The sequence below is a fragment of the Sipha flava genome, unplaced genomic scaffold, assembly GCF_003268045.1.
Source record: "Sipha flava isolate LNK unplaced genomic scaffold, YSA_version1 130_pilon_pilon, whole genome shotgun sequence".
Lineage (NCBI taxonomy): Eukaryota > Metazoa > Arthropoda > Insecta > Hemiptera > Aphididae > Sipha > Sipha flava.
The window spans coordinates 1,095,348-1,119,147 of record NW_020271756.1 but is presented as its reverse complement, the minus strand read 5'-3'; the positions used below and the strand labels follow the sequence as shown (position 1 = coordinate 1,119,147).

The 23,800-nt window shown below is 30.4% G+C and overlaps 1 protein-coding gene across 1 annotated transcript in view; it reads right to left on the bottom strand.

Moving 5' to 3' along the window:
* The window catches only part of LOC112694565, a 58,163-nt gene extending 36,798 nt beyond the window's left edge, over positions 1-21,365 (bottom strand). The window contains exons 1-4 of the mRNA XM_025570079.1: positions 21,263-21,365; positions 21,112-21,167; positions 11,589-11,731; positions 4,561-5,320 (exon numbers count right to left, since the gene is read on the bottom strand). Coding sequence (XP_025425864.1) covers positions 4,561-5,320; positions 11,589-11,710 — 882 coding nt within the window. The 5' untranslated portion in view covers positions 11,711-11,731; positions 21,112-21,167; positions 21,263-21,365. The remainder of the gene's footprint in view (positions 1-4,560; positions 5,321-11,588; positions 11,732-21,111; positions 21,168-21,262) is intronic.
* Positions 21,366-23,800: the final 2,435 nt, after the last annotated feature.

Below are 23,800 nucleotides of genomic sequence, written 5' to 3'. Positions count from 1 at the left end.
AAGAACAATATTTTAATTTATTATGTAGATTTTAATTTGTTTATGTAGGTAAATAAATAATAGGTGTGCATTTAAATTTATAAAAAATAATCTGAAGGGGAAAGCTTAACTCTTGCCAACTACGAGAACTTTCAATTATTTAAACATTTATTAATATATTACGTTTATTTACGGCAAATTATCAAACTTTTTACTATGTATTTATTAAAATTCAAAAAGTAAAATGTTTATTTATAAATATATATATACATATTATATTATTGTAATTAAAAATGTATTAGAATAGTTATTATAAATCATTATAACAGGATAAAGTAACTCAAAATGTATTGATACCGACACAGTCTACTTTAGATGTAGGTAATAATAAAAATTTGTCCTAAAATTTCTCTCAAAAAATATAATTCATAATTGAACATTATAAATTGTATGGACATTTAGTTTCAAAAAAAAATAATGGCCTTGTTATGTTATCGATTCATCAAGATTCAAATATTACTACCAATGAAGTTATTGACAAACTGGAAAATAAAAGAAGGAAGTTAGAGTTTATTATATAGTTTATAACTAATGAAATTACACTTTTCCATAAGAAGATGGTACAATATATTAAAATTTAATTTTGACTATTTTGTACTGATTTATTAAAAAAAAATTATGATGACATAGCACCCCCCTCCCCCAAAAAAAAAAAATTATTGATTAATTGTAAGTACACTACTGATTTTACTGGATTCTTAGATAAATAGTCAAAGAGTTAAATTTTAGTGTAATTTTTACTATGTACCTAAACGCGTTTAGTTAATTGCCAAGACACTACACTACATGTATATTACGCGGCAAGCAAATGATAATGAATGGAATATTTTTATAATATTAAAAACTGTATTTTCTTACTAATTATACTATTGTTAATTTATTGTTATTCTATATAAATTATATTGTTGTTTGCCTATTGTTCAATTAAGATAATTACGTCTCTCGCGTATCAAAACGTGTACCTTTATTTTTTAAAAGTGCAAACTAATGGATGTTTTACTTTTACATTATTGGAGGATCATAAGTGATTTACTATCCTAGTATTTATATTCAAATAACAATAACAATAAATAGTAATACAATTAATAATAAATTATTGTTTGTTTTGCAATTATAATATGTGTAGACATTTATTTACATGACTAAGGCATTTCGTTAAATTATTGAGTGGATAGTATAATTGTGTACACATTTAATTCTATAAATATATGCCTCGGAATTCAGTATAAAATGTTGTATTTTATTATATGCTCACAAGGCTGCAACACGAATACAATATACGAATTAAACATATGGCGGTGAGCGTGAGAATTTCTTACCACACACAATATAATACACGACCGAGTTGTCGCATCGTGCTCCGCGTGTATTGGACGTAAGTGTAAAAGCACTAAGCTAAATATTCCATTCATACATTTGTAGGGTGTTATTTTGTGCAGTTTATTTTCGACGCTATATGACATTGAATAAATAAAAACATATTATTATTCATTATAATTATTGTCATCAGAAATTGACTATTACGGGGTGGTATAATATCGTATTCGTAATTATTGTTTTAAATACTTCGTATTAGATAAGAGAAGAATTTCAATCATCGTTTTTTCTTTTTTTTTTTTACGAAACATTTATTATAGATGTGCAGTACACATGCAGAAGAGAAACAAATAAATAATAATTTGTTACAAGGACGGAGCATCAATTCGTTGTCAATACCGTAATCATTACGTTTTATTGCTAATGTATAGTACAAATACGCGTGTATGGAGAAAATTAAGGAGTTGAAAACAAGTGCCGTAATAATCAAAGACGTATTATAGCAATACTCGTTGCCACAAGTGTCCGTTACATCCGGAATGATGAAAAAAAAAAAAAAAAAATTCGATAACACAGTTTAACTTCGAAGCAAATATTATTACTACACATGCTTGCGTTCATTCGTGCGACAACAGGTCGTCTGAAAACGAAAAGTGTAATTACAACACACTTGGAAATAGATATACATTCGTCCGTAGCCTATATTTATAAATATATGCAATGGCTTATTTTCAAAGTTTTTGCGTGGAGGGAGGAATTAAAATTTTTCTAAAAAAGTGATTTTATAATATTACAAAATCTTCATATGGAAGGTACGGATTAATAATTGTATCATCAGACATATATTTTCGAATAAACAATATAACCACATGATATAAATTATTTTCGAATTTCACTGTACCTTTGTAGCAAATTTCAAAAGTTAAAAATTTTAACTTTTTAACCTTTCTTCTTCTGGGGCTCGAGATTCGGGACGCCCCCCCCCCCCAAAAAAAAAACACAACACTGAATATCTACATATTTATTCTGTGTAAGTAGCGATTAAAAAAATATAACATAAGAATGTACAACGACAACATTGCATATTACGAGTAAAAACGATACGATATCGATTAATAAACCGTTGTACAGAGTGCGTTATAAAAAAAAATAGATTTAAAAAAATTTGATCGAATTACGTTTTATTACCACCAAGATTTTGTAACAAATGAATTTTATTCACACAATATTATCCATAATATGATGGAGATATCCACGGATACACATGGTGAGGCGTTCTGTAACGCGGTGGGGAATTACAAAATGTCCACTATGAAGATATTTTAAACAGTGATTCGTTGCGATGACTAATCGCTGGTTTGCAAACCATGATGCCAAACGAAATTGCATTGTTCTACCACAATATAACGGTTTCAGGCATACACCCTGTACACATGACGAGTAACGGTTGATGCAAATCCATTCGTTTATTTTGTACACACAACGTGACTGTATAGGTGTTTTAGAGCTCGAATGTAATAACTGGTCATGATCATAGGTCATCTATTCTGTGAACATATATATATATATATATATATATATATATCTAATATATATATATATGTATTTATTGTAATATGTTTGGATTAAAAATGCGTAACGAAAATTCATACTGGGCGTGGAGGAGCCGCGGGAGAAGTTATACGCTATTGTCGTTGTCGTTAAAGATTTCGCGTGTCGATCAAACTTTCGTCAATATTTTCAAACCGTTATGCAATAGTTTTTAATTTCAATTTTAGAGCCTGCACACGGTTTTCGTGTGTAAGAGAAACATTACGGATAGTGTTCTAAAAAGTTGACACGAACACCAAACTGTTTTACCACGTTGTATGCAACTGTAAGATTTTGTTAACGAGATTTTGTAATTCGTAAGTACGACCAATATTATATGCACCAGCTATGTAAATTTTTAATTATTTTTCACGGTAAGTTCGCTAACCCGTGTGATCCAATAAATTCAGGATTAGCGTCTGGTTAGTATGATTACAGCTTGTATTTAATCAGTCTTGCGTTAGATTTGTTACATGATCGTTTTCAAAATCTCAACAAAAAACTCGGGTGCGGAGAACGCTCACGTGTGCACATCCTCGCTTATCGGTCATCTCGATAATTACTCAGCCGAGTGGTCTCGTGCGCCACAAAACCAGAATCATTGCCCTTCCCAAGATATATATTACAAGCGTCTAGTGTTTTTTTCCGCCAACAAAACTCGTTGATAGCGCGTGTAAGAAAAGTTAGCAAAAAAAGTCCAATTATTCAATTACAACGGATGTCGTCTATAACTCGCACGTACGCAATGTGCTGAAATCGCCTACACGTGAATTGCGAACGGCTTACCTCGTCCGAACCGTTACGGGGATGCGTTGGATTTTATGACGCAAGACATCGATGTATCTCGTGACACGTGCGGTCGTAAATCCGGAAGTGAAAATTTGTCGGTGAATAAAAATCGCAACACTAATCAACGATTTATCAAAAACATATTTTAGACGCTATTTTTTTTTCAGTTAAAAAGGAAAATGCGTAAAGAACGATACGATACGTGTAACGGAAGTGGTCCGCGAACAGTAATATTAGCGAATCAATAGCGCTGCGATCCCGGGTCGTATTTCAGCGAATGATTTGAAAACAGTTTATCCAAACCTGACCGATTTGGCTTGAAACGTAACGCTGTGCTAATCCACGCACCGTTGCACCGAGTGCACCACATCTCGATCTCACCTGGCCCGCAATGACGTTCGCACGCGAGTAAAAAAAACATCGGACGGGAACGAACATTATTAAAAAAAAAAAAAAAAACACGTCACGTAATGTTGCAAAAAGGGTCGCATGGACGACGAACGATTCTTGGAGTGAGATCCGCGGTTTAAGATCAAAGACCGTGGGACGTGAAAGCACGTGATGATAATCGGCTGTAAATGTCGTACGAATTAGATTAGTTACCCCAGTATCACCAAAGTATGTATACAACTCCAAAAATATCCTATCGATTGTTATTTCAATTGTAACGATTTGTGATCGTAATTTGTACACCTGCCTAAACTCGGGAAAATCGATTTTTCCGTAGCGGGGTATGTTACACAATAATTTCTAAGCTTAGCAACTAAACAATATACGGCGCATCAGCATACGATACGACGTAAAATAGTTTGCGGTCGTACTCACATTGTGTAGGTTATCAGTCTTTTGGTTGAGCCTCAGGTCGGCGGCCGCGTTCCAGGCGCATTTGACCAGAGCCTTGTTGTCGACGTGGCCCGCGGTACCGATGCCGAAACGCGGCGGTTGCAACGTCAGCGGTGACTGCTTGTTGAAGCTGCTGACGGAACCGATGCCCGACGACGGTTGGTTGGCGTCGTCCGAACAAGAACAGGTGGCCCCGCCGCCGCCGCCACTAGTGGTCGTGCTAGTGCTAACCGTCCCGCTGCCGGACCCTCCGTATGCCGATGAGTACCCGGAATAGCTGCAGACCGCTTTCGCCGCCGCCCGCTGCCCGTTGTCGACGCTGCTGCTGCTGCTGCTGCTGCTACTACTGCTGATGCTGCCGTTGCCGTTGCTGAGGCACCGGCACCGGTCGTGCGACCTGCAGCATTTCGCCCGCGGTATGCGCCCGTGGTCGGCGTACGTGCAGTCGCTGCCGCCGTGCCCCGGCCACACGGGTCGCGGCACGAACAGGCGCACGTCGACCACACCCTCCTCGATGGGCGATAGCCACGACGCCGTGACGGCCCCGAGTTGACCGCCCGACAGCTTGCCCGTAGGCGACGGCGGTGGCGACCTCAGGCACTTGGTGCCCGGCGGCGAGTTCTTGTCCAGGCTCGACGAGTGGTCCGAGTGCGGCTGGCTGTCGTAACCGGAACTACCGTTCCTGTTCCACGTCCCATGGTGCTGGTGCAGCAGTTCGTCGTCCACGTAAATGGGATTTATCCTGTAACGGCCATTGTTAACCGACGAGTTAGTTTACAATGCATTACATTTCAATCGTGTGACGTAACTATTTTACAGGGTGTACGCAGTGGTGTTACGCGTTCAGCCACGCGACGATAGCCGCCACTGCGAGATAAGTTATGTCTACGCTCGCAGTACTATGGACGCGGGGCCTTATCATCGTGTTATAATGTTCGTTCGTGTTTAATGGTCCGGAGGTGATATCGTTATTTCATAAAAACAATCGAACACGTTTGTTCGTTCTAAACTACTCGTCGGAGTAATATCGAAAAATTTGACCACCGGGTTTGTACATTCATCATCGAAATTTTTTTTTTTTTAATATTATCGTGGTACAGGCACCACTCATCGGGTCATGTCGTGCTGTTGTCGTTTGTTTATTAATTAACGACTCGCGTCAAAAATAATTAATTTTCGGTCACGTTGAATTTTCATAGATAGTTATAATTTATAACTTATAAATAACAAGCGCAATTCACGTGCGGGTAAAAGTTGAAATCCACTAAAAATTGTTTGTGATTGAGTAATTGCGTCGGAAGTTATTCGTCGAAGATGATATTACGAGTATATAGATTGTGTACACGTTTACTTATTACTTGAAAACGGATTTTAATGCGAATTGCATTTTTTTTCCGAAAAAGTAGCTTTCCAAGTACAATGTTCATTTCATACAACAAGGAATTAAAAAATGTAATTTCTATTTTGTACTTTTTTTTCTTATATCTTTTTTACTATTTAAAGCATTTTTAAATATTTTTAGTACATTCTTATGTTTTCAAGTTATTTTTATATAAGAATGGAAAACATTTGATAACAACTTAATTAAAATTAATTTTAAACAATAAAATTAGATATTTATTTTGCCTCGTTGTACTTCAATTTTTATTATTTATTATGTTTTTGAGAATTGGATGTGTAACGGGATGTTCTTAATAGCCGATAAACCCCAAGAAGAAGAAGAAGAAGATGGTTATGTTTTTTAATGTATCTATTAAGATTGTATATTCATTTTTTTCGAAATAATTTTCAAGGCAAGAATATGAAAAGTAAAATTATAAGAACAATAATAATTTATGTAACTACAAAACAAATTTCTTTGATATTAATTTTAAGAGCACCTTTTTAGAGCATTTTTTTAAAAATTATCTGTTATGAGTGCATTAAATCGTACTTTTTTAATGCATTTCTTTTGTTTTTATACTAATTTACCTGCAGGTAACTAAATATGAAACTTAGTTGTTTTGCTGGTTCTTTCTTTTCGTGTATTATATTTTTTCTTGTTGGTGGATTTTTTTATAAATTAAATTTGTTGTTTTCAATTTTTTACTATAAAATGCTTTATATACTATATAAAATTATTCTTACATAACAATTTCTGTTATTGATGTTATAAAAAAAAAAAAAAATTAAGTATAATGGTAAATAAAAATTCTTACTCCACGTTTAATATTTCAAAATCGATTACAAATTGTATAGGATATATTATTAATTATGTAGTAAAAAAACATACAGCCAATATTTCCGTATGTCTTATGCATGCATAATGTAGACATTGATCCTATAGAAGAAGTGGTGAATGGGAAATTATTAAACTCTCTTTTTAATTACAACGAAATATTATAGATAATATCACATCTATAACTATAATAATAATAATTATAAGTAAATTAAGTAAATATTATACATGTACACAGTATACTAAACATGATATATTTTTCAACTTCCTCAAAACACTATCGTCAATCGCCTATATCCGCATTTTATTTTATGGTTTAATACATATTCTGTGCAGATTTTTTATTTGATACTTCAACACGACACTAATTAACTCCTACAGTATTAATCATGGACCATTATAAAATTAAGTTTTTTTTTTTTACTACAGTACCTCTGAAAATTTTTGTATTCGCATAACATTATATGTACTAAGCGTACTTTAACCTTGTTAAATGTATAATATACATGAAAATAATTACTAACAAATTCAATTGATGTCATTTATGAATTATTCTACACTCTTTATTTCCACTCATCATAACATATAGCTTATTACTCACGCAGAGATTTCTTTAATGGTAAAATATCATTAAATAATTAAAAAAAATGGTTGAATCGTAACACGTACGGGAAAAATTGTTAATTAATTTCATTATAAAAACACAAACAGTACAAATATAGAAAATATATTTTGATATTTTTATATAAAATTATTTAAATAGAAAATTAAATTTTGTAAAATTCGCAAAAACGCGCGTTCAATATTTGTCTGTAATATTGTAAACAAGTTCAGTGGACTATAACAGAATGGACAGGTTTATAAAGTTCGCTCAGCATAATAATAACTTGTTAATTATTGTGAAAAAGTCGATAGTAGTTATTTAATTATTTTAATTGATATTTTAAGGCGCTCATTAAATCTACGGGTTATAAATAACTAATAATTAATATGGTTTACAAACTTTTACTCGTAAATTTCCTATCGAATTTTCCGATTTGTATGGATTTTTAGTAGACGTTTATAATTTAATTATTGACTAACTTCAACAAACTCAAAGTACATCAGTAGCGCACATATATATATATATAAAATATACTATCACAACGTGCTGCGGACTACGGTGACAATAATGAATGAAAACTATAATGATCTGCTATCTTGTAATTTTGTATGAAAACAATAAATCGTGACATTTTAATTAATGTCTAATGGCTAGTGCACTATAATTATCTTTAAAGGCTGTACACTTATGTTTACTTATCAACGACAGCTGTAAAGTTAGCAAACCTCGGGTTGTACATGTTGATTACAGAAATGCTAATGAATCGATTGGCGCTGCTTTTTGAAGGTAAAACTACTCATTATTTCAACATTTTATTTGATAATTTATGTAATTTTAAACATATTTACGCAAGCATCTAAATTAAAATCAGAAAAATAATGAAATTTAGCTACATTTCTTTTCGTTTTTTCAATATGTTTATATAAAATTGTTTTCCCTTCGATATTTAACGTTTTAATTATAGCGAATAATTTATATATATTTCTATTTTTAATTAATATTATTTTCGATTTATATAATTTAATTAAGTTTAGTTAAACTGCTTTCAGCATCATTGTGTCAAAGTTTTTACTCATTCTCGATGACTACCCCCAAGAGAAAATTCAAATGATTATACAGCAAAGGAACTTTTAAGAACATTTAATGTTAAGCGAAATCGGTTAGCTCAATGTTTATTACACTTATGGTATCACTTTACACTTTATTAAGAATATTACAGGACTATTGTGAATATAATTTATATATATATATAGTGTTCAATATTACGACAAGCTATCACACTTTAATGTTACGAAACGACTTTTTCGATTAAAAATATATTTTATATTGTGATTAACTATAGATACAAAGTTTAATTCAAAATAATAATTTGACTAATATAAGCCATCACATATTTTGATAAGGATGAATGACTCCATTTCAGGGGTGAATATAGGGGGGGGGGGGGGGTTAGCTGACCCACAGTAAATATAAGTTGACAAAATTGGCTTCTCAAACTCTTATATATTAAAGTTTACCGACTGTAGGTTGAAGTTAATACTACACTGGGGAAAATGTCTCAGTTGTCACCCTCCCCTTCCCCAAACTTATTATATGACAATATTTTGTTTTTTTGTTTCAAGGTATATATTTATAATCCAGTTTCAACCCTAATATGTAGTCTCTTGAAATAGCCTGACCCACAGTTTTCTAACTGCGGATCCGCTTTTGTTCAATTTTGGATTTATTTCTTAGTATTGATACTTTTGAGTTTTGATACTACTGTGCTTAAGGAATATATCTAAAATAATACATTCCCGCCTCACTCAGATTCTAAAATGGAAATATTGTCTCGTCCCTCGAATCAACACGCGATTATCCACTGATCAAATAGATACTAATATAAAATTATCCACAGGCGTGCTATGAACACAGCCATGAACGAGAAATGGAAATGAAAGAATAAAATATTATTACTAAATATTAATATATATATATATAAGTATAGTTATTATATTATTATTATTATACTATTATATGCATTTCTCTTTCTCGTCGGACCGTATAAGGTCGTCCGGAGAAGTTGCAACATGATTTCGGTCTTCTTGTGTTACGGGGATAACGCGCGAACAATGGGACCCGATCACGGGCGGTGCATATCAATCGTCCAACAAATTGTCACAAAAGAGAACCGAAGGATAAGTAAGTCATGTGCGCGGCGCGGGATCGTAAGACGATTTTTGTTCGTGAAAATTTTTCGCTGTAAATCTTGTATCGGACCCATGTCTTCGTGCCGAGGATGAAGGTAAAACGATATATATATTGTTACTTACTTATTATTACTATTATAGACGCACTCGTAAAATGCACTGTATACACCTGTGCACACGGCAGGCACGGTGCTGCTCACCACCGTGGTAACAATAACCTTGAAACGTGCGCGCGCGCGCTCGTGTGTTTTATTTTATTTTATTTCATTTTTTTTTATTTTTTTATTTTTTTATCTCAAATATCCAAGTACGTCCTTATTAGGTTTCCCTCGAGTTCGCTGGACCATAACCAGGTGAAATATCACACACCATCGCCTTAATACGCGGATCCCGTGCAGCTGCACGCACACACACCCAAACACTCATATATAATCTCTGCACAATTATCTTTGCGTGTCTGCGAAGTACGTACCGACCAGGATTTTCTGGTCAGTTCAGAGTTCATGGCTCGGTTGGTTCGAACCGCGTGTGCAGTATTAAATTTTCCATGTAATACACTGATTTCGAACGAATACGATTTTAGATTCGTGTTCACGATAAAAAAAAAAAATTAAAAAAAATAACAATAAAATGTGTAAACTTTTTAACACCTACTTCGTGGAACTGCTGCAGTAAAAATATTTCAGTACCCATCTATATCGCCAACGTTTGATGATGTATTATAATACTATATCGTACGTTAAGCATTTGATTCGGTTTGTTTGAAAAACATTAACGAGTTAATGTTGACCGAACAAACCGGTGAGTACGGGAAATGCGTATAATTGTCCAACGTCTACCGATATAAATTGCACAACGACAATGTCCTGCAGTGTACGTTTCTCGAAGATTTCGGTTAAACAAATAGGAACCTACCGTACGATTTACTTTCGTCGGGATGTAAACAAAACCGGTGAACACTAACGGAAATCTCACTTTTTAATCGTTATATACCTCTAACGAACTTCAACCGAATGTCGTCATCGCTGATCAAAGTGATGGGTTAAAACCCGTTTTTTTCATCTGCTTAATTATTCAAGTGGGATTCACCTTCGTCAGTCTTACACTGTCGCTCTCTAATTCTCCTAATACATTTCTGTAACGAATCGGAAGCCGGAAACCGCGATAAATACGACTGTTATATTGATGACAATGTGTCTACGAACAATAAAACATTTTCGAATTGAAGTTTGACTGACATCAGTCGTCCGTAAACATTAATGTTATTACTTCTGTGGAGATTGAAGCGTACAAAGTTCGTTTTCTGTTTGAAAGATCATGAACGATTTGGTTTTCAACAAGATTTCAATTTATTGTTTTCCGACTAGTTAATAACGATGTTCGAATACTATTAATTATAAAACGCGTACAGTCCGATTCTTAAAAATCGTTCGAATATGACGTATAATGAAATTTATCCAGTGCCTAGATTTAGAATGTTGGTTTTTATGCTGTGTAAAGTCTGTTTTTGTATCATAGTTTGTGCTACATAATCTTAGGGGCGTAATTGAAATTTATGCGACCTTAGATAATTTATAGGGAGTGTAAACATATCGTTTTGTGGTTTTAAATATTCTACTAACTTAACCTAGAGGGGTTCTTTAAAGAAAATTGTTCAAATTCATAAACGATACCGGAAGTTATTTGTAGATACGATTGATCGTGGAAGCTTATTGCGATGCGAGAAGAACTAAAAAATATGAATACTTAACCTATTGTAATTGTTATGTAAATATGAATAATTGTATAAATTAATATTAATTATTATTCTGTTATGTACATTAAAGATTATAATTGTATTATATATATATACATATTCATATGTATAATTAGATATTTTTGAATTAATTTTTTTGAAAGTAGGTAAGCATCACGTAAACATTTTTTTTTTACACTTCCAACAATTTATCATAATATTATTACATATTTTACAAAGAAAATTATCGGTTTGATAAATTACCTTGTGACAGCGTAAACGTGTGACTTCTTGTAATGATTGGATGGGTAAACAGAAGCCAACGGATCGTCTGTCGGAGTAGCCGGCAATTGCAGCCATTTGTGCATCTCTGAAGACACACACATCCATCACACTTCAAATATAGCCTGAAATTATAATTTGAAATTATTTTAAATGTATAGATTTTAAATTTTTTTTTCTTTTCATGCCATATCAATGTACCTTTTTATTGTATTTAAACCTCAATATTTAATATAAAAAATATCCAACTCTTAGAATTATTTCATTATTTGATTAATTTTTATTTCTCGTATTTTACTTAATAAATTATAATTACAAAGTAGAACAAAGTGCAAGTTATCATTCACATAGAATAATGTTTATATCTATAAGCTACAAACCTATCTACTGCGGTTTTTTATGAAATTTGAATATTCGTATTCATCAAGTTTAACAAATTCATAAATTACCAATAGTTTCCATCAAAATACTCAATGGTCTATTAATCTTATATATTTTCAGTATCTTAAAAATAATTAATATAATTAAAAATTTAATAATATATCTAAATAATAAGTAAAATATTTGATGTTTTAATATTTTATAAATCTTAAAAATACGGTAAAAATAAATGAATTGAAAATTTTTTGTGCGACGCTGTTAAGTAGATATACATTTTTATTTGATGAATTTTAGAAGATGCTACAAGATTGGATAAGTTGACAAAACATCATGCTACAAATCGGTAACATGCGTAGATCTTACGATTCCATTAGAAGTTTTATATAAATGATAAAGGCGCAATTAAAGTACAATAATAAATATATGTACGACAACCTTGTCAGCGAAGTTCAATCAACCCAATGTTGTCCAGTGTACACGCGTATTGTGTCATCGGACAATGATGCAAACAGAATGAAAAATATTAATCGATTCTTTCATATATAAAGAAAAATATAAGTCCTAAAGCATCGTCTATTCTATGTACACACATTAGACGAATGAAAGATAGAACGGTATTTTCAAACGATTTTCAGGGTTTAGAATCGCGAGCGATTTTTAACGCATTTAGTTGCGTTCCTTTTAACGGCTCCTGTCGCACAAAAAAATACCCTCAGGTCGATATCTTCGGACAATGTTGTTTCTATATTATAAATTGTTTTTAATTATAATATTTATTTTTACGTAACTTACGGTAATTATTATACATTATTATTATTTATTATCTAATTCCGATGAATATCAGACGATCAACTGGGCGTTGGTTTGCACTCGACGAGGCGTGATTTTGAACCATGTGCGAAAACATATAATATCCTGTGCATTCGTATCGATGCGTTTAACACAATAGTTATTATTTCGGATGAGTTCATAACATTTTTGATTTGTGGAAATGTATACGTCATGTGATAAATAATTAGCAAACTATGAAATTGATGAAAAATCAGTTCAGTTACAGGGCGCAATGTGCACCAGCCGTATATGTGCAATGTAACAGCCCGTTTAAATAATTCGCAAAAAACGAGTTTAGAAAGCGGTTGAATGAAGTGAATGTAGGTATATATATATTAATGGATTAAGGCAATAATAGTTAATAAATATAAAGTATCAACAATAAAATAGAAGCTCGTCTGTTTCCGTAATAATATGCGATCACATTGTGAATAAAATATATAAAATTTATTAAAAGTACTGCAAATCATAACAAAGAAATGCAATCAAAACCAAACAAATAAATGAAAATTGAACGTTTCTTGAACATTATACAAAATAACATTTCAATAACAAAAATCATTGAAATTAAAACAAATTTTACTCTAAATATTAAAGAATAATTATAATTGAATCATGAATTTCGAAAAAGGCCCATCTCGAGTTTTTATCAAAATAGACTTTGCTACATTTTTTTCGTCTACACATATCGTCGACCGATATTTTATGAGCAACAAGGGTTCAGATTATCTCTATTCTATTGTGATGAATTAATTTATTATTTATTGTCAATTGCTAAAATAAAGAAAATAATTCAAAAGAAAATCAGTTTTTTTAGTTTCCTAAATTATTTTAATTTTCAGATATGAGCCCTTTTTCGAAATTCACGATTCAATTAAATATTATGTTTCAACAAAATCATTACAGTAGTAAAAAATATTTAATTCCTAATTTTTATGCCACAACTGAAATTTGTTTATTACATAGAAATAATTAATGCAAACACAGTTGCTTATAATTTTAATACTTGTAAAATATAATTTTTTTTCGTATTATTATTATTAAGTTTGCTTTTTATAACCACTACCATATGAATAGGTATATAAAAACTATATTATAAACAATTAATTTTTTTCATACTAAAAAAATTAGTCATGTATGTCAACAAGTGTAGTTACCAATAGTAACTGTGAATGAAGTTTAAATAAAAAAATAATAAGCTAAAATACGTTATAAATAAAACGTAAAATAACAAACTTTAATTACTGAAGTAAATTATTATGAAAAATCGATTATTCCAGAAAAGTATCCAAATCATTTGTGTTTTATTTAAAGCAACATCATAAAATATTAAGAAGATATTTAAATGTCTAAATAAAATATCGTGTATCGTTTTATAAATATATTGATAATATTCTTGTTCGTGTGTGTGTGTGAATATATTACAATGAACCTGTCAAAAAATTACATCACATGTTGATATATTTAATTTTTTCTTCTTCCACCATTCATTATACTTCGGAGGGAGTATAATGAACTGTACGGAATTTGTCACCTTCATTATTGGTGCACGTACATTCGACAAGCTGTTTTATTTTATTTTTTTGTCTGTCGACTCGAGGGGAACAATGGTGTTTTTTGTTCATACCGTACAACCTGTAATTTAGATTTTCATTCAGCGTGTACTATACGTATTCGTGGCTTTAAAATGTATACAAACACTGCACACTCTGCATCCTCGTACTGGTCACCCGACAGGATTTAATTCCATATAAACGGCGTTATTTTCGATCGAAGTACGTTGAACTTGTATAATAAGACGATGACCGTCCGATATTTATCAATATGACTATTTAAAAAACCGTTCGGACACGATACTAAGTAAACCTAATAACGCATCACATCTGAGACGCCCAAACCAACACTCTAATACGATGTACGTAATAATAACAATACAGACGAGTCTTTACTCCTACGCAAACAGTTAGAAGCGATAAGTCGCGTTGGTATGTTTGGAAATTTATAAAAATATTGTCTTCGGTGTACGCGCATGTCGTACGATGATTTGACGATTGTTTACTTGGATCAACAGACATAATTAAATTAAAGCATTCAATCATTGCAAATAGCGCACATGTTTATGAATAAAGCAGTAATGGGGAATGGGTTTTTTTAAACTTAATCATCAGTAACGAACGGAAATCAATCATAACGGGTAAAAAAAGACTTAATTTAATTTGAACTCATCTAGACATGTATTTCCTGAATATTGCGTCATTACAGTACACACAAGAAGAACAACATTAAAAAAAAAAAAAAAATGAACAATGAACAAAGAAGAAAGAAATAATGTTTTAACACTTGCACAAATATAAAAATAAATCAAATGTTCGCGATACACTATTCCGTTGCTTGTTATTAAAAATACTTCCAACATTATAAAAAAACTTTACCGCCTACATAATGATGCTGGTAAATAATTTGGTCTGCGGTCGACGTGCGTAATAATTTTATCACGTCAACGAAAGCAACGTAGCAACAAAACAACCATTACAATAGGTTAATTGCACATTAGTCCGATAATCGAGGGTGTTCAAAAAATGTTATCGTTTTCGAATGGCTATGAAAAAAAGGAAAATAACCATTTCATTGTGCGATAAAGTTATAAAATATAGTAGGAATGGTCCACTGCAAACATCTACGCATGGTGTATGCATGTTAAAGAAATGCGTTTCAATATTTAAAATAGGTATCTAACGTTAAAATTCGAGTGACATAACTTCAGGCAAAACGCATTGCACATTACTTTGCGATGTAATCGTTAACGTGCACGTGTGTATTTTGTTATGGTTATTTCTCCGGCCGGACACGAAGCTAAGACGAACTATACACGTACAATACCAAGATTACCAAGTCCGCAGTCGTACACTGTTCGGTCGCACCTTCTTCATGAGGGTTTTTTAAATTTTATTCAAGTGAAACCTCGTTGCCCAGGCCTGCAGTCATCACAGCTGCACACAAATGCAAACATGCCACGCGCATAATCGTTGTGTCTGCGATACCTTTCAGTCAGTTATAACGGTAACGCCAACGGAAACCATATGCTGCGTGTAAGTCGCCATTCGGCTTTTTGCATTTTATTCGTTTAAACGTTCGTGATATTCGATGACGTGGATTCAAAACACGTCTTGCACCATATTCGTTGCTACACGATTCATTTGATCAAAATAATGGTGTACAGTTATTGTTAAACACGTGTATAATATTATACGTTATAATAACATATCGAGCGTACGTTAACTAAATCATTTTTATTCTAAAACCAACCTACGCATACGTATGTTCAATGGCCCACTAAGGATACGATTATTTTCCATTGGAAATGTCTTCAATATTAAATCGATCAATATCGGTTGGAAGTACCTACGAAGTATTATGTTTTCGAACTCTTTTTTTTTTAAAAATAGTATTGCATTTGTTTGAGCATAGCGCGTATATTAATAGAATATCGCCGCTCTTAGCGGTTTATAGGGAATATTGTTCATTATGTATTTAATATTATATTTATTTACCACAAACTGATCGTATTTTTAAGGGCTAAATATAAAACGTTAAAATGTTTTATCTCGAAGAAAACATTGGAAAACTATAATTTTCATTTTATGGATTACGTAAATTTTTTTATATCAAGAACTGAGATGAAAATACTTACTAAAATGTTAGTTGAAAAGAGACAACAATATTATAGTTTACACGAAATACAAGAACTCATACATTTAAAAAAAATTGACATTTGAAAAGCGATGACCAATATAAATTAGTTTGCTAAAATGTACAAAAGATAGCTTCCTTTAAAAATTATTTACTTAGATTTCCAAATAGGACCTTTGTTAGTATCAAATTTTATGATTAATATTTTAGAATCTCAATCGAAATTACATTTCAAATATACTTCATAATAAGTTTTTAAGAATACATTTTGGAAAAAATTATTATTCATAACCACACATTTATAGATTTATATATCATTAAAATTAAAAATCGTCAAAATTCTAAATTTACCAAATACATAAAATATTTAAATAATTAAGTCGCTTTAAATAAGCTTCCAGAAAAAATTGGATAATAAAGAAAACACATCATTGTAATTTATAGAATCAACACTTTCTTTGTTTCACTAAGAATTTACAGTAAAAAGATATTACGTTCAAATATTATTTTTACCGATCATCTTATAAATTATTATGTAATATATGTACCAATAAAAAAAAAGTTCTGTAATAAAAATATTTAATTTTAACTTGAGTTATTATTAATATAATATTTGTTCCATATAATTTCATAAACTAAATAAATGTAATTTAAGTGTCAAAACTCTATAATTAATTAAATTTAATACTTTTCAATGAACTATATTTTATTATTATTATTATTAATATGAATACAATAATTTTTATGAATAATACATTTTCTACGAAATCGTCCTTGTCCTTCGTTTCCTTATAGATAACTTTTACACAGCTACCTATGACTATAATATACGTAAGTATTTATACTTCAAATTCTATTATTTTATGAATGAATAATAATTAATATTTTAATAAGATTTAAGGAAAGTTTAGAAAATAATATTGGTATTTTTTTTATATAATAAAATGTGTGGAATTTAATGTAGAAATATTTTATATCATAGTTACATTGTATATTTATTATACTAAAAAATATAATAAAAGTGGATAGTTAAATGTATGAGATTATATGAACAATTAAATATAAATAATATGTTGAATATGATTATTTTAAGATATTTAATGATTACATTGGCGAAAAAAATATAAAATATAATATTAAATAACAGCTACCAATAAAATACGTTTACTCATATCGCATCTGCATATGACAACATGCATAACTTTAAATAAATGGATCATGACATTGCATTTTTAAATTTATTTTAAACAAGCACTTCTGGAATAGTGCTCAATTTTAGTTGTTATGAAATAATGTAGGAATATAGGATTTGGTATCACTAATAGTCAGTAAAAATATTTTATGTATAGATACTTCTATTACTATATAGATATATATATGTTAAGCATATATATATGTTAAGCATTACTTATAATTTTATAAATGTTTAATTAATTATCTTGCAATTAAAATACATTTACAAGAAATTTAAATCACATAAAATAATTTTTCAAAAGTTACAATTTTTAATTTTAAATATTTTCATTGAATTTTGTTGTAGATTTGAAATTTAAAATATAAATCAAATTAATATGCCTTTATTTATTTAAAATATCAATTTTATTAGAATTATTTAATTTGGGATTAATGAGGAATTAAAATGTATCAATAACATTTTTCTTTTACGAATAACATAAATTTAAGTTTAAAAAACAGAAAATAATAAAAAAAAAAAACTGATAAGTATTCACCTATTCATTTTTCGTTTTTTTTTTATAAATAAAACTATACATACATATTCTATAAAACAACTGAAATTATTACTATTTATAACTATTACTATTACTAACTATTACTAAGCAATATAGCATAATGAATAAACCAACAATAATCACTTATTGCAATTATTAATTTATAAATTTATATAAATGATGAACTTATTTTAAAAGTTGTACATACGTAAATATATTCAGAGCTGTAATGAAGAGCATATGGCGGTATACGTAGTATACCATCTGCTCGTTTAAAAAAAAACACTGTAATCTCCTGGTTAAGGTTGAATACTTTTTATCAGTTAAAAATTTAAAATATAAAATGTAATAATTTGATATACTATACTATTATATGTATAGTCTTATTATCATCCTTTTTGATTAAATTACGAAAACTATAAATAACGATAAAACAAATTGTTCTATGAAATATGAAACTTGTTTATTTATTTATAATTTATTCAACTGTTAATTCGAATAATAAAACGACATATTATAAATTAGGTGATAAAGATCAATCGCTGTTGTCTGAATAATCGATGTATAAATGTTTAATGACATTAAAAGAGTATTCACTGTAGTTAATATAAAAATAAAAATTTCACATATATATTGTCAAAGGGATTTTTTAAGTATGACAACAAGCTCAATAGATAATAACAGAAAATAAAAATGAAACCCAAAGAACACTTTTGGAATATTTTTCAACAAAGTACTTATATTATATATTTAAATCAGTAAAATAAAAAAATTGTTTGTTAAAAAAAATATAGAATAACATTGATAAAAATATGTTTTTTCCATTTCAATTTGTACTTATTATGCATATGTGTTAATATAATATACCCTCAACTAAAACCATAGGTAGTACACATCAGGGGCGGCTCCAGAGCCTTGGTTAGGAGAGAGGAGGCTAAGTTATAATTTTATAAAGTCTTATAATAAAAAGAAAACAACAATTTTTACAACACAGATTCAAGTCGTCTATTTTTAAAATTAGCAAAAATATCAATAATATGATCTATTTGATCTATAATATCTACTTTATGATATACATTAATGAGACGTAATGCTGATAGTCTATCTTCAATCATCATTGGACGAAGCCAGGTTTTTAGTCTCCGAAGTGGGAAAAAACTTCTTTCAACTGTCATACCTCTATGGCTCTATCTATATACTTGTGCGTTCGTATAATAATACATATTATAATATGCATTTTTTGTTAACAATATAAAAATTTTTATAAATACGGTACGGGCTTGGGAGGGGGCCGCGGCCCTTAGCCCCCCACTTGGAGCTGCCTCTGGTACACATACTTTTTTACGACAGAAATACTGCATGTATTGTGTATGAAATTAAATTTTGTTATTTGAATATAGATTCGAAAATTAAAACATAATAAGAATTCGTTGTCAAATATTTGAATTATTTGTAAGTACAAGTGTTTCAATTACGTGTGGTTGTAGAGGAAAATTAATTACTTTGTACTTGGAAGCAAATATGATTAAGTTTTAAAATATAAAAATATACATTTTGGATCAGTTTCACCATACAAACAATAAACACTGAGAATATCATTTTAGGTTAAACATTGTATATTGTTGTCGTATTATATTTAAATAAACATATTTAGAATAAACTAGTGTCTGATTTTAAAATTGAAGTAAAATTTTATAGTATATATAAGTATTTAATTAATATTATACTTTCCATGTAAGCAATGAAAATAATCTTTTGGGTATGCATTATTGGGGTACTTATTGTCGAATGTTTTTTTTAACTGATTTGTTTAAAATGTAAAACATATGTTACGTGTATCAATAAATAAGTAATTAAAAGATAGCACAATAATATAAAATATGTTTTACGTTAAACATTATCAGGGCTCGGGACTTATAGCACTTAAAATCATTAAAATAAGCGCTTAAAAACATCATTATAAGCACTTAAATAAGCACTTAAAAAATTTAAGACTAAGCAAAAATATTTATTAAAAAAAAAAAACTATACGATTCTAACTAAAAAATCAAACAAAATAAGGACTTTATGGATTTTCTAAGGGATTTTTCTGAAAAATAAAATGTAAACTGTTATAATGTTACTATGTTATTATATAATACATATGTAAAATGTGTTGTATTCATTTTGTCAATGTAGACCGGACAATCAAAAATATTTTATTTCGATTTTAATATTACGTAAAATTTTATTCACGAAAATAAGTGTTTGAAAATGTATTATTGTGTATAAAATAAAAATTACACATTAAAAAAAAAACTGCCATTCGTGATTTAGGGACAGATGAATTCAAATTTAACCATACTTTTATTTAACTATACTTTTATTTTCTCATTTCAGATATAAAAACGTTAAGGGTATATTTTGTGAAATGATTTTGTTCGAAAATACACACAAATGTCAAATTTCAAACCGTTATCAAATGTTGTCCAGCTTATATGGTCGCAGAGAATTATGTCAATGTGTATTTTTATTCCAAAGTACCAATCAAACATAAATTACAAAAACTTTCGTATTAATTAAACATAACGATTATCTAACAAATGATCATGTTCACCAAAATCGATTTACGTTTCAGCTGATATTTTGTACACCACCCAAACGAGTAAAATATTTCTTTTAATCTTAACGCGTATTCTTTAAACATCGTTGAAACACGTTGCAGGTACAGCTCGCACCATCCGCTGCACGTGTTCGAGCTGTTTTTTTTTCGTTACGAAATCTGTGCCCGGTATATTTTTCGCCTCTCAAAAGATCGTGCACTATCAATGCGGTATGTTTTGGGTTTAAAACAGAGGGAAGGGAGAAGAAAAAAATATTTCGACATAACTCACCGTAAGTAATTCGCTTAGCACTCTGCGTCGAGAAACCGATGACCGAGTTTTTAATACTATAATCGATTTGCGGAGGAAAAAAAAATAATAATAATAATTATAAACACAAACTGTAAATCAATTGTATAATAAACCAGTGGCGAACACGTACGCGGGGCAGTACACGTGCGACAAGTCCGTTACGGCAGTAGATGTACACGGTTGGTCACTATACGTCGAGCACGCAACGGCGACTGATCGAACGTTATACGATTTCGCCGGCGATGGAAGCAGCGGCGGCAGCAGATCGTCGGAAAGTGAAATTTCATAGCCGCCGCCACACCCTCCACGACACCACCTCCGCTTGGTGCGGTAACGTGTCACCGTCGATTCTTGCCGGCCGCGATAGCATGTGAGATGAACAGGGCTTGGGACCTGTGCGCTAGAAAACAATGAAATAATAATATGAAATTAGCAATAACTTTACTAATAAAGACAATACATTTGAAAAAAAAAAAATACTTACGAGTATAATAATAATACGAAAATAAAAAAAAATTATCATCTAGTTCTTTTTTCAATTCACGTCATACTTTTATGATTTCTTCGTATACACTTACAATTAATCGATTGTTCAACGTGACTTTTTTTTGGGAAGCGAGTGAAGCAGGAATTTCGAATAAGGTTACGGAATCGAGCACTGGATAATTTAGCGAATAAAAAAATAAATGCGAAAATGCAAATGCGAGAGGCCGAGATAATGCACGCATAAATATCATCTTCTCTCTTGTATGTTAAATATGATCGTAATACGTTAAAATGTGCTATAAAAAAAAATTGTGATATTCATCCTCCGGAGAAACTCGTAGAAAAAAGGTACGCAATAAAAATAACTAAAATGTGTAGATGACAGTGACAGTGCAATTGAATCGAAACTGTGAACCTTTGAGAATAGAGTACCAAGAACAATAAGGGGATCAGTTTTCCATATCGAAATAAATAAATGGCGTGGAAGAAGAAACGCAGAAATAATGGAAATCACCAAAGTACCTTGTATAATAAGTAACGAAATATGACATATGTGCATATTAATGTAGTAAAAATCATGAAAATATGCAAAAAATATGCAGTTAAAATCATGAAAATATGTGAAAATATGCAGTCAAAATTATGAAAATATGCAAAAAATATGCAAGAATTTTTTATTTATTTAAAATTTATTATTCAACTTATAATAATTAATTACTTAAATACTTAATAAAAAAAATTTAAGAATTTTCTGAACTTAATTTAATTTTACAATTTTATTTATTATTAAAATGAATAATCATAAGCATGTAAAGTTTATCTTATGTGAAGCTGTGTCGTTTATCGGTATAACATATTTTAAAGACTGAAAACGAACGTTCGACGTCAACCGAAGTTATTGGGACATATTTAAAGCAAGTGGTATGTCGATAACCGACTGATACAGCAAGAGCGATTAAGTTTACGTCGTAATCAATTATTTATTTTATAACTAAATATACATATATATATAAAATATTATTTAGTGACTATGAAATTTAGTTTTAATTTTTCTACTTGACAAAATATTATTTTATAAATTTTTTTTTTTAAATTTTCACTTCAATATGCAATAAATTTTCAATTTTGCCAAAATATGCAAAAATATGCAATAACCTCTAAATATGCAGAAATATGCAAAAAAAAATTTCACCATTAGCTTTAAATTATGATGATTCGTGGAGATAACTGACAAAAAATCCAAAAATATTGAAAGGAAAAAAATATACAATTGCATAAAAATTCGCGCTCTAATAATAATCTACGTGAAGGGTCAGAGAATTCAGTGGTTTGGACACATAATGAGAAAAGAGGAAATTAATGAAGTTAGGACGTCAATTGAATGCAAACTAACAAGTAGAAGACCCCTAGGCAGATCCAAGAAACGATGGATGGATAGATAGAGTGCGTCAAGATCTAGAGAGACTGAAAGTGTAACACATTGGGAAAAAAGGATATAGGATCGTGATTATTGGAGGTTGGTGATAGTGGCAACCAAAACTATTGCAGAGTCGTATAACACATAAAAAGAAGAACAGAATGTGTAGATAAGTAAAATGAACAACCGACTGATATAATACATACGTCATATTATACTACATTATCATACGAGCATGCGGTTTCATAATAATACGATGATTTACCAGCAAATATTATTGATAAAAAATTATCACTATATTACCCTTGTTATACTATTGATATTATTATAATTGTCATCGATTGTTAGCAAAAGATATTTTCAAAAAAAATCTATTCATGACTGCTACTGTGATTCTGGTGAAATGTACGCGGTGACATCATGTGCGACGTATGCGAATTCCGTAAATTGTAATATGCATATGTACACATGCACTCGTCAATTCACAGTATTCGATTGCAATGTCGAAACTAGAACTGGAACCTTGAATTTTTCGGGGACTTCGCGAAATCGACGCGTAATGTTTTGTAACAAAAGTCTATGCGTTTGATTTCCCAGTCACTTTTTTCGCTCATTACAAAATATGGTGATTTTTAATTAAAATATAATTAAGACATCGTTTGCAGAGTTGTTTGTATTACCGTGTCGTAATGAAATGTTGACTCTGTTTGTTTGTCCATAGTTTATCGTCAGAAATAAAACAGCATGGACTAAAAATTATTCTTA